The 11,845-nt window shown below is 40.4% G+C and overlaps 2 protein-coding genes across 2 annotated transcripts in view; one reads left to right on the forward strand and one right to left on the reverse strand.

The window, feature by feature from the left end:
• LOC108675259 (serine-rich adhesin for platelets) overlaps nt 1–5,947 on the forward strand; it is a 21,697-nt gene extending 15,750 nt beyond the window's left edge. Inside the window, exons 10-12 of the mRNA XM_018163253.2 lie at nt 162–323; nt 1,362–1,471; nt 5,659–5,947. Of these exons, the coding sequence (XP_018018742.1) occupies nt 162–323; nt 1,362–1,471; nt 5,659–5,947 (561 nt within the window). The remainder of the gene's footprint in view (nt 1–161; nt 324–1,361; nt 1,472–5,658) is intronic.
• On the reverse strand, nt 5,625–9,479 carry LOC108675264 (postacrosomal sheath WW domain-binding protein-like). Its single transcript, XM_018163260.2, has 2 exons — nt 9,377–9,479; nt 5,625–7,782 (listed from the first exon to the last, which is right to left on the reverse strand). Exons 1-2 carry the CDS (start codon nt 9,422–9,424, stop codon nt 6,796–6,798), a joined length of 1,035 nt encoding a protein of 344 aa, XP_018018749.1. The 5' UTR covers nt 9,425–9,479; the 3' UTR covers nt 5,625–6,795.
• Between the last annotated feature and the right edge of the window lie 2,366 nt (nt 9,480–11,845).

The raw sequence follows: 11,845 nt of genomic DNA on the forward strand, positions 1-11,845 counted from the left end.
CTGTCACAGCTGACACTCTCGCCTGTCACAGCTGACACTCTCGCCTGCCACAGCTGATACTCTCGCCTGTCACAGCTGACACTCTCGCCTGTCACTGCTGACACTCGCCTGCCACAGCTGACACTCTCGCCTGTCACAGCTGACACTCTCGCCTGCTACAGGCAAAGTTCGGGCGAGACCTGAAGCTGAACTGCCTGGAGCCCTGTGTACCCGATGACCCCGACGCGTGCGTGTCAGCCCACCTCTCCCTGGGGGGCGCCGGCCCCATACTCGTCTTCCCCCGCATCCCCAACACCACCAGCGTCACTTTCAACTACCCACAGGTGCCTAAACTTTATTTGCTCCTATTATTTCTTTGTTAATTGTCGTTACACTTCATTTCTTCCTCTTATTTGTTTGTTAATCCTGCCCATATGTCGTCTTTATTCAACATTCAACTACCCACAGGTGCCTACACTGCATTTCTTCCTCTTATTTATTTGTTAATTGTCGTTACACTTCATTTCTTCCTCTTATTTCTTTGTTAATTGTCGTTACACTTCATTTCTTCCTCTTATTTCTTTGTTAATTGTCGTTACACTTAATTTCTTCCTCTTATTTGTTTGTTAATTGTCGTCTTCATTCAACATTCAACTACCCACAGGTGCCTACACTTCATTTGCTCCTCTTATTTAAGTACGGGCCGCGGATGAAAAGGCATATAATTCAAAATAAATTAGTAAATTGATAGGTTCAGGTGCAAAGATTAAATTTTATATTTTTTCAGTACTTATTAAAATTTAATGAAGTAGTACTTTCATCATAAATTTTTGTCGACAAACGCAATCGAAAAAACTAAATCGCGCAATTTGTCCGGAAAAAAGACCCTGCTACCCACCGTTGGGTCATTAAAATTATTAGTCCAAAACCCGTTCCACTCTGTTTATTGCGCAATCTTCCCCTCTGGTACCAGCAATTGTGCAATCATTTCAATCACGATTGTTCCTCTATCGAGCGCTTTCAAAACTTTGCTAAATCGCAAGTTCGCTAAAAATTTAAAAGCCAACATAACTTCAAGCAAATTTCCTATACCTTCATTGAAAAAGTTTTTGAAGGTTCTTTTTATCTAAATTGTTACTTTAACTAATGATGGAGCTTTTCTGTGAAACGTTTTCATTCATGATAGGGTGAAATCACTTAGCGTTTATTTCCTTTTAGATTCTTGCTTCCTCTCTCAATTTCCAGCACATTATCTATACATTTTTTAACGAATCGTCTATCATTTATCACTATCCCCCTCACCATTACCATAATTATTTCCGCTGCACCATTTACCGCGCTACGCTGGCCCTGATCGCCGCTCACTCGCCGCTCCTGCGCAGGTGACGGCGCAGGCGCTGCTGCAGGTCTGCCCTAACCTCATGGCCAGCGTCGGCGCCGCCTGCCACTCTGCCGGCGCTCCGGAGTACAAGAATAGTGAGTGGTGTGAGGGGTGAGTGGTGTGAGGGGTGAGTGGTGTGAGGGGTGAGTGGTGTGAGGGGTGAGTGGTGTGTGGGGGTGGTGAGTGGTGTGAGGGGTGAGTGGTGTGTGGGGGTGGTGAGTGGTGCTGAAAATTTTCACATCGCTGGTCAAAATTCATAGTCATTCAACTTGCATGAACGATGGTCCCGGCGGAAAGCAGAGCTGGTGGCAAGACCACGCTGGTCCTCTGGGTCTGCCGTATTCGGATGACTTATCCGGCCAAGTTAGACGACCAGGGTAAGAGAAATACTGATTTAGGCGAGAAGATAACTAGCGGACTGCAGCGTCGGAGGGGAATCCAAAGGCCTGTCTAGACAGACACGACAGCCGCGTCCAGCCCCGCCCGTTCAGAGAGACGGCTCAATTACGAGTGAGCCGACCAACGGTAGTTCAATTTCTCAAGGGTAGTTCAATTTCTCAAGGATGATGATGATAGTGATGATAGTGATGTGTGATGTGCTCTGATGATGATGGTGATCTGTGATGTGTTATGATGGCGATATGTGATGGTAGCGATCATCACCATCAGCGATAATACCCTGAAGCTGGATTAAGTAATAGTGAAGCAGGATCAGTTACCAGGCTTGTGATGGTGGCAGGATTCTCAGTTTATGTCACGCAAGATCCCAGTTAACGAGTACTCTGCTATCTTTGTTTATCTTCTGAAAAATTAAAAGCGAAGAAAACTCAAAAAAAAATTCAGCGTTTCTCTATTGAAAACGTTTCGGAGACCAGCTCCATCGTCAGCTCGATAAATCTAGAACACAGATACTGTACTACAGTCCGAAAATACCACGGTAACTGTATTTTTTTGACTGTATTCGTGTTGTAGATTTATCGAACTGACGATGGAGCTGGTCTCCGAAACGTTTTCAATAGAGAAACGCTGCATTTTTGTGGAGTTTTCTTCGCTTTTAAATTTCTAGTGAGATTCAAGCAATCTAAGTTACATTATTACTTGTTTATCTTCATCTTGCGTACGTTTCTCCTCGTTATCTTTTTATTTGATGCTGTGCTCTTTGATAATGTAGAGTCACTTGCTCTGTATTATAATGTAAAAGCTTTTTTTTTCACTGTGGGTGTATGATGTAGAAACTCTTTTTACTGTACACTGAAAGTTGACGTTGTTAGAGGAGATGTGTTACAAGGACTAAGAAATCCAGCATAATTGTTACGTTGGTTCAAATAAAACTGAATGTAGTAAACGTTTACGTTGCTAGCGTTATTTATGAAGACATTAAAGTAATGTGGTGCCTTCGTCTTGTGGTCTTCCAAATATGACAGTCCTAATAATTAATAAGTGCAATCCTTCGTCAGCGAACCGCTGCACTTGGATGTAGTTTTTACGTATTTTTTTAGCGCATTTTCTCATTTATGGAAAAAAACACTATTGTGCTCGCCATGTCCGTCTGTCTGTTCGTCCGTCTGTCTGTCCGTCCGTCCGTCCGTCTGTCCGTCTGTCCGTCCGTGACCTCAAGTTTCCGTCGACGAGAAAATGCGCTCTCTGTCACTCACTGCAGTGAGTACTGAGTTATATTTTTTTAAGAACCTGCCTTGTTTTTCTCTTATTGAGATAATTGTAAGAAAATGTTCTAGCAGAATGTACATAAAGTTAGATAATAGAAGTATGATGTTCCTCAGGTACTTTTACACTTGAATCAACGCTGGAATAGGAATAGGGGGATTGATGCATTGCCTTCTACCTATTAGAACTTGATTTTTTTATTTAATTTAAAGGGAAATAATTATTAAATTAAATAATGAAGGGTCTTAGCATCGCTTGCTTTCAATTTAATTATTTGTGGATTTGCCGTGAATTTCTTCCTGTGTTTAGTTAACTTTTATTTTTGTGTGCAATCTGTTGATTTTTCGTGGATATATGATTTCCTGACATGTTGACATGTTCATATAACGCAGGTGCCTTCATACTTCATTTCCTGACATGGTGACATGTTCATATAACGCAGGTGCCTTCATACTTCATTTCCTGACATGTTGACATGTTCATATAACACATTTGCCTTCATACTTGGTCTAAATTCTCTCGATTGCTTTTAAATATTTTTCTGCACTTTTGGTTCAGTTAATTATTTCTAATGGAGGATTCTTGACGTAGCATTGCAAGATCATTGAAAAATGTATTTACTTGCTGTCAATTTTCTTCGTTAAATTAATTTAAAAAGATATTGAGATGGCTCAAAATAGCAGTGATTTTTCTGCGTACCGATGAAATTTTAATTAAAAAATTTTAATTTTAATTTAAATTTTTTAATCAAGTTTTTGTTGGTACTGAGCCAAACATTTCAGATGACTAGACTCGCGAAATATTACGTTTGTGTGCAAAATGTTGAATCGCCGACATGCTGGTCACAACTGAACATCTGGGCCCATACTTTCAAAACTCGCTAAGTGAACGTAAGTACTTACGCTCTATTTTCTTGTCTATGATTGGTGGATACTTTCAAAGCTCGCTATGTGAACGTAAGTACTTACGCTCTATTTTCTTGTCTATGATTGGTGGATTTTGCTTGAAAGGCCGTCAATGATTGGCTGATGAACTTACGATCTCTTCACTTTTTTTTTTAAAGTATGGCCCCTGATCCATGATACGCATAGCGAGTGCGTGGCAATACATTTATGGCCGCTCACGAAAGCTCTGGACTTGGAGTATTTTATTGATATAATTTTAGATGTTATTAGTATGCCAGTATATATGTATATTTAGTCTGTAATTATCTTAAAATCGCTAAAATAAAGAGTAATTATCGTTAAATGGCCAGCATTAAAAGTAATCTATTTTCGTATCTTAAATTTCTTCGTATCTTCACTATCTTTGTATTGGCATCGCTCAAAACTCTCATAATACAAAACTCAAAATTTTGACTTATTTACCATCGTGAAGACAAATGCTAACAAATATTACACAACTGTTGAACATAAACTATTATTTTGTACCTAATTGCAACTGAATTTTCAACAATTAACGCCCTTGATCCCGGAAAATTCAATGCCTCAGAGGTTTATTTTTCCGCTCCAGATAAACTAGAACAATTTGATGTTCTTTCATTTAAATCCTTTCATTTGTTCTGCCTTGTGAAGAAGCACCGCTTGGAATTTTGAATTCTTTCAATCATTGCATTGGCTACATCGTTTATCCGATTCGGTTCTCACGCCCTCAGCCCTCCTTCCATCCCCAACTTATAACCAGGCGCCGAAGTTCCCTAACTTATAACCAGGCGCCGAAGTTCCCTAACTTATAACCAGGCGCCGAAGTTCTCTAGCTTATAACCAGGCGCCGAAGTTCCCCGAGCTAAAACAAATGTACAGATGTCAGGGACATCGCTGCTGGACTTTTCTGCAATGGAGGGAATGAAAAGTTGTGTGCTGGTCTGCATAGTTTATTTCTATGAGTGTACAGGCCAGAGTGACTGATTTGACAAACTGAGTCGTAAGTCCATGCATGACTGAGCACAATTTTTAGCTGTAAAATTCAATCGGTAGCAACTCATTCATCTCTCGAAATGTAGGGAAACTCGACTCTTTTGAAGGTTATTATTTGTGTGAATCAAAGAAAATTAGACGGCTTGCTATCGTACACAGCTTGTCGAATGGAGAAGTTTCCTTGCGGCGAGTTTGAAATTCTGATTTTAGACGAGAAATTTGCGTTATGCCTTTTTACGGGTACACAATTTTTATCACTTATAGCATAGTAAACGATTAAGCATTAACAAACCTAATTTACATGATATTACGTAGGTATTGTATACATATCAATTACAACTTCAATAGAAACAACGAATTGCAACTCCAATAGAAACAGATGGGCCGCGTCACTCTGCATGCCCCTAGTCAATGCACAGAACATTCAAGCTTATTTATTATAGGACAACAAATGGGGCAAGCATATCAGGCATACGTTCGAAATTATGCGTGGCGCTTGGACGTCTTCAAAGTCGCGAAGAATTGATCGCTGAACTCGTGTTGATCGAAGAATTGATCGCTGAACTCGTGTTGATCGAAGAATTGATCGCTGAACTCGTGTTCTCTCGCAGCTGAAGCTCGAAGCAACGCGAGAGGACGGCATGATTTTACAATGTTACAGTGGTGGACTGAGGCGCCTTACAGTGTGGACATAAAGTAAACTGTGGTGCCTTACAGTGTGGATATCAGGTGGACTGTTGCGCCTTACAGTGTGAACACCAGGTGGACTGTGGTGCCTTATAGTGTGGACGTCAGATGGACTGAGGCGCCTTACAGTGTGGACGTCAGGTGGACTGAGGCGCCTTACAGTGTGGACATCAGGTGGACTGTTGCGCCTTACGGTGTGGACATCTGGTGGACTGTGGTGCCTTACAGTGTGGACATCTGGTGGACTGTTGCGCCTTGTAGCAACGCGTGGACCATCAGTTGCAGCCAAAGTCCCATGAAGGTCCGTGGTTGGCAGTAGCCACGTCCGTAAATTGTAACAAGCCGGTCGGTTTAGTCGGTGAACTCATCGTCTTGTCGGCAAGTAAAGCCATCCGTTAAGGTAAGTCTGTTGGTGACATCTTGCGAAAAAGAAACTTCACTGAAGAGGGAATTTTTGACGTCATATTTGAGTGCAGTCCCAATTATTGACGTCAGAATAGAGTTCAGTTCTAAAAAGGCGGAAGGAATGCGTCCCGGAATTGCTCCGTTAAAGGAGTCACGCGTTCGCTTGTTCAATCAATTCGCTCATTCCCTATAACGTGCACCACTTTAGAAAAGGCACGTTCAGAAGATTGTCATTAGAAATATTCTTGTTGTTTTATTTTTTAGTTTAAGTGGAACAGATGGAATTGCACGTAATAAAACACAGAGTGGAGCATGAAAGCATGAGCAAGTACAGGACTATTGGGGTGCGGTGACAGATGTCAAACTCGTTGCAGTCTTCAGTATTCTGAAAAGGGTTATAAATTTGGTTTCTAAATCAATTTTTCACTTTAGCCTTTAATTGTTAAATCATTTAACCTTTAGACGATATAAAATATGATTATTAATGGTGTTCGATAAGTGGACAAGTGAAAACGTTTGTCTGAAAATAACGAATTGCCAAGTTTCAGAGTAGCCTTTCGCGTCCACAATAAATGAATTTCCAACCTCACAATTTTTTGCTTAAATCATTCAGCACTTTGATACCCAAGCCAATAACTTAACCGATAACTTCGATCCTTTAGATCATAGACCTTATTCTTTGAGGATAAGTACATATTTTAAATCACAAACAAACGTAACTTATAAAAAAGTATTCTAAATTTTGCGGAATTTTCTGCGATCTCATTTGCCGAACATACCAGTGAATTTTTTCCAATACCCGCCACCTCCTTTTCCTTTTCCACTAGGCCTGTGACTAGGTCGAAGGGGTATGACGACTGCCGAGGTCAGATAAGGGGTCGGTGGTGGTCCGTAACTGGCGGGCGGAGGACCATAGCTCTGATGTGCAGGTCTGTAGGGTTTGGGTGGTGGTCCGTGCACCTTTAGTGGAGCACCGTACGATACGGCAGGAGGCCCGTATGAATTAAAATTAGATCCATAGGGAATGGATCCATGTGATATCGGCTTAAAACCTCCCGAGCTGCCTATGGATACACTAGAGTGGGCTGATCCATGGCTACTGTGGACAGAACCGAAGTTATGTAGTTTAGGTTTAGATGGAACATCGTAGCCGATGACTGAGTCGTGTTTTACTGGGCCGAAATCTCCAAGAGCAAAGTCCGAGTACCCAGTTGAGAGTTTGTGCCCTTTGGAGTGAGGTGCTCCGTATTGGACGTCGAATCCACCGTGCAGGATCTCCTGGTGAGGTACAACGCCGGCATCGTGCTTGAACCCATCACCTGTTTTGCCGAAATCTATACCACCTCCAAAGTCGAGATGCACATCGGCTGGTTTTCCAACATCTATTTGGACCCCGTGAGGTTTTCCAAAGTCCAAGCTTGATTCAAAGCCTCCTTGAATCTTCCCGAAATCAAAATCGGATCCAAATCCCCCTTTCAGTCCAGTTGAGTCAAAATCAATACCGGACTCGAATCCACCATGGGGTTTCCCAAAATCCAAGTCAGACCCTAATCCAGGTTTGCCGAAATTGAAATCAGAGCCAAAACTATTGAAATCTCCGCCGAGATCATTCAAGCTTGGCAGCGGGGGACCCACGTTGAGGAGCTGGGTGTTGGCAGGCTGTCCGGCCACCGCCCCACCAGGGTTCTGGAAATGTTCTCGCGTGCCAGGTGGCAGGTCTAGAGGCTGGAGGTGCTCTTCAACGCCAAACTGAAATTGCAAAAATTAGTTAAAGCTTTCGATGAGGTTGTGGGCATGAGGTGAATTTTTCAAGGCACTATAAAATATACAATTTTTTTATCTAATGTCAGATTCCATGAGCAGTGAGAAATCAGTTTCTGCGCACCTAGCTTTTAGGAACGAAAGTTTTCTACTTTCAAGTTTAGCTGATCATTATGAGGCAAAGTTCATGAGGGTTAGAGACTTGTTCATTTAATATTTAAACATAAGACGAAAATTTCCACAACAATTGCGAAGTACCAGCAAACAGTCACTTAATTGTCGTTCTTTGCACGTTTTTCTCCAAAATTTCGACTTTATTTCTTCCCAAAATTTTATAAATGTTGAGGAATCTTTCAATTTACAGAAATACAAAGAGTTCATGTACGTTGGTCTAAACTCTAAAGGCAAACACGCACCCGCTGGCAGAAATATTATACAGTTTTGGTCGATGGTAAGTAAAGGAAGGTTACGAGACATGCAGAAGCTCTGAAAATTAGTCTTCAGATATTCATGCTCATCTGGATGAATAAGAGTAGTTAGTTTGAGGTAAAATTTTCTTTGACAAACTTTACAGGAAGATACAAGAATCGAAGTCGTCACTTGTATGTACAAAGTTATTGTCATCATCAAAGTACGAAATTCTTGAAATTCTTTCTTATATGAAACTGACATCTTCTACTACAGCAGAATTACGAACACCAATAAAATTAATCATGAGTTCTGTGTTCAACACTCATAAGCATTGAACTCCATTAAAAATTCCTAATATTGAATTCCGTTTCTAGAATACGAACTGATACGAAAAACGTTAACGTAAAAAAGATGCAGTGAAGCGCTTCCCAAACTCTTAACCTCACTACAAGCTATTGGGTTTCCAGCGCGGTAGGCGGAGGTCAATTTTCTCGACAAAAACATTGACAAGCAACATTTAAACTTGATTCAAAGCCTCACTCGCCATCACTCCGTTCCCCATCGGAGTTACACGCCTCGCACTTGGGGCAGCGTGGGGGTTGAGGTAAAGCCCAGCGTGGCCTGGGACTGCTACACGCAAACACATCCTAAGGATACTAAAGTGTGCCCGCAACTCACTAAGGATACTAAAGTGTGCCCGCAACTTACTAAGGATACTAAAGTGAGCCCGCAACTCACTAAGGATACTAAATTGTGCCCGCAACTTACTAACAATAATAAGGTATGGCCGCAACTTACTAAGGATACTAAGGTATGGCCGCAACATCCTAAGGATACTAAGGTATGTCCGCAACATCCTAAGGATACTAAGGTATGTCCGCAACATCCTAAGGATACTAAGGTATGTCCGCAACACCCTAAGGATACTAAGGTATGCCCGCAACATACTAAGGATACTACGGTGTGCCCGCAACTTACTAAGGATACTGAGGTATGGCCGCAACTTACTAAGGATACTAAGGTATGGCCGCAACTTACTAAGGATACTAAGGTGTGCCCGAAACTTACTAAGGATACTAAGGTATGGCCGCAACTTACTAAGGACACTAAGGTATGTCCTAAACACATACCGAGGACACTAAGGTGTGGTTCAAGGTGTACGAAGACTCACCGCAGCTGCAGCAACGACTCCTGACATCACAAGGCAGAGTCCCGTCATGTCGCGTCTCTAAGTCCGTCACTGAGCTATAAGTCTCGTGATGATTTTCGTTAATTTATCAAATATCGAACAGAAGATAATTCTGTTCGGTTACCATTAGAAAGAAAGCTTTATCTTACTAGACATGACTTAATTTATCGCACAGGCATATCACTTAAATTCGTACAATAAAATTTGTTACACTCATCATATATGTTGCCTATATTTTTGTTTATAAATTTGTAGGTCTCCGTACTTTATTTTAATGTCAATGCCATTGAAGTTCCTGCAAAATAAGTTATTTTCCTGTATTGAATAAATTTAGCTAATTAAATTTGCCGTGTTTCAATATTGTCCGTGAATTGATCAACTTATGATTCATTTATGAATTTGAAACTTATTGATTAAGTATTAAATAATTATTTAAATCTTCGCTTCTCATCGATCATTTGTTATTTTGTTGGCATTGTTTAAATTCTCAATCTTTAGGAAATGTTAACCATAAAAAATGTCATTTGTTTTTATACTGTTTACATGTGAACCGTCTCACTTATTTAGCTCTTGCAATGAACGTCAACGTTATAACGCGCGACGCATCAACGACAACGTTATAGCGCACGACGTATCAACGTCAACGTTATAACGCACTACGCATCAACGACAACGTTATAGCGCACGACGCATCAACGTCAACGTTATAACGCACTACGCATCAACGACAACGTTATAGCGCACGACGCATTAACGTCAACGTTATAACGCACGACGCATCGACAACGTTATAGCGCACGACGTATCAACGTCAACGTTATAACGCACTACGCATCAACGACAACGTTATAGCGCACGACGCATCAACGTTATAACGCACGACGCATCAACGTCAACGTTATAACGCACTACGCATCAACGTCAACGTTATAGCGCACGACGCATCAACGTCAACGTTATAGCGCACGACGCATCAACGTAAACGTTATAACGCACGACGCATTAACGTCTACGTTGCCTGCCTAGTGTATTTACTTCTGAACCAAAACTTTCAAATGCTGTCATAGTAAGAATTTGACAGATATTTCAAGATATTAAAGCAACTCAGATAAGTTAATATCAAAGGTTTTTCAGCTTAAGAATTAGATTGTTAATAAATTGTGTTAGTAAAATCTGGTGTGCATCATGCATAGCTTGTGGTTCAGTCATGTCAAACGTCAGGAACTTACGTCAAAGTCAGGCAGTCAATCAATTTTTTTAAGTATTGGTTTGATAAATTCAGCGAAATAATTCATGTAACGACTCAGTCTTCAAAACTACAAGCATATTACTTGATAGCCTTGCAGCAAAAAAATCTGGATAATTAACGAGTCCAATTGAGGAATTGAAAATAGAATTAAAATGACAAAATTCAAGATTATTCAATTTGGATTTTATATTCCAGTCACATGATAACATTATTCTTTATTTATTGCTATTCTAGATCAATTTTTAATTATTTCAATTATGATATCCACTGTTCATCTAGAGTACTTAAATCTGCCGAGACAATCTACTCCCATTCTGAGAGCCGTGCACATCTCTCTTCTTTATATAGGATAACCTGCATTTAAATTTTCAAATAGTCTCTTCTATAATACAATATCCTTAATTTAAAAATAATTTAAGAGCACCAATAGCCAATTCGCTTCTCGAATTAATGGGTGACAGTAACTTCCAATTATTATTCAAATGGAGAATCAGATAAATCAAATAATTAAAATCGATACGCAGTCACTGCGACTGTGCAAAGCGATTTTCATTTGTTATGAGGCAAACAAAGGATTCGACGGATTAGGTGCCATGGATTCTTAGGAGCGAAAACAGTGTCAGCAAGAACTGCCTTTTAGTTAATATAACAAGCATTTTGACTTTAGTATCAATAGCTAATAAAAGTTATTGAATGGGGACAGTGACATTAAGTATTATTTCTATAGAAGAGCAGTGCAGTCGAAATTATTGTATGTACACAGTCCGCTATACAATATACACGTTGGTCTGAGCGCAGTAAGTAGGTGTCACTGTTCTGTCCGATAGTAAATGGAAGACGAGCCTCGGTCAGTGATGGAACACCTGGGGAAACGATCACAAAATAAACATGTATAAGCAGCATGTCATGTTAGTGGCACATACAAGGTCAACATAGCATGTTAGTGGCATATTCAAGGACAACATATCACGTTAGTAGCATATTCAGGGACAACATATCATGCTAGTGGCATATTCAAAGTCACCATATCATGTTAGTGACATATTCAAGGTCAGAGCCGTACAACCCTTTGATTTTCGATGACATTATCATCAGTAATTATATTACTGATTGTGAATATTAACATCAGGTAATTTTTCAATGGTATTAATACATTACTTCAACAATTGTGAATATTATTGTAACCTAGAGACCATATTACA

Source organism: Hyalella azteca, unplaced genomic scaffold (genome assembly GCF_000764305.2).
Source record: "Hyalella azteca isolate HAZT.00-mixed unplaced genomic scaffold, Hazt_2.0.2 contig4515, whole genome shotgun sequence".
Classification (NCBI taxonomy): domain Eukaryota; kingdom Metazoa; phylum Arthropoda; class Malacostraca; order Amphipoda; family Hyalellidae; genus Hyalella; species Hyalella azteca.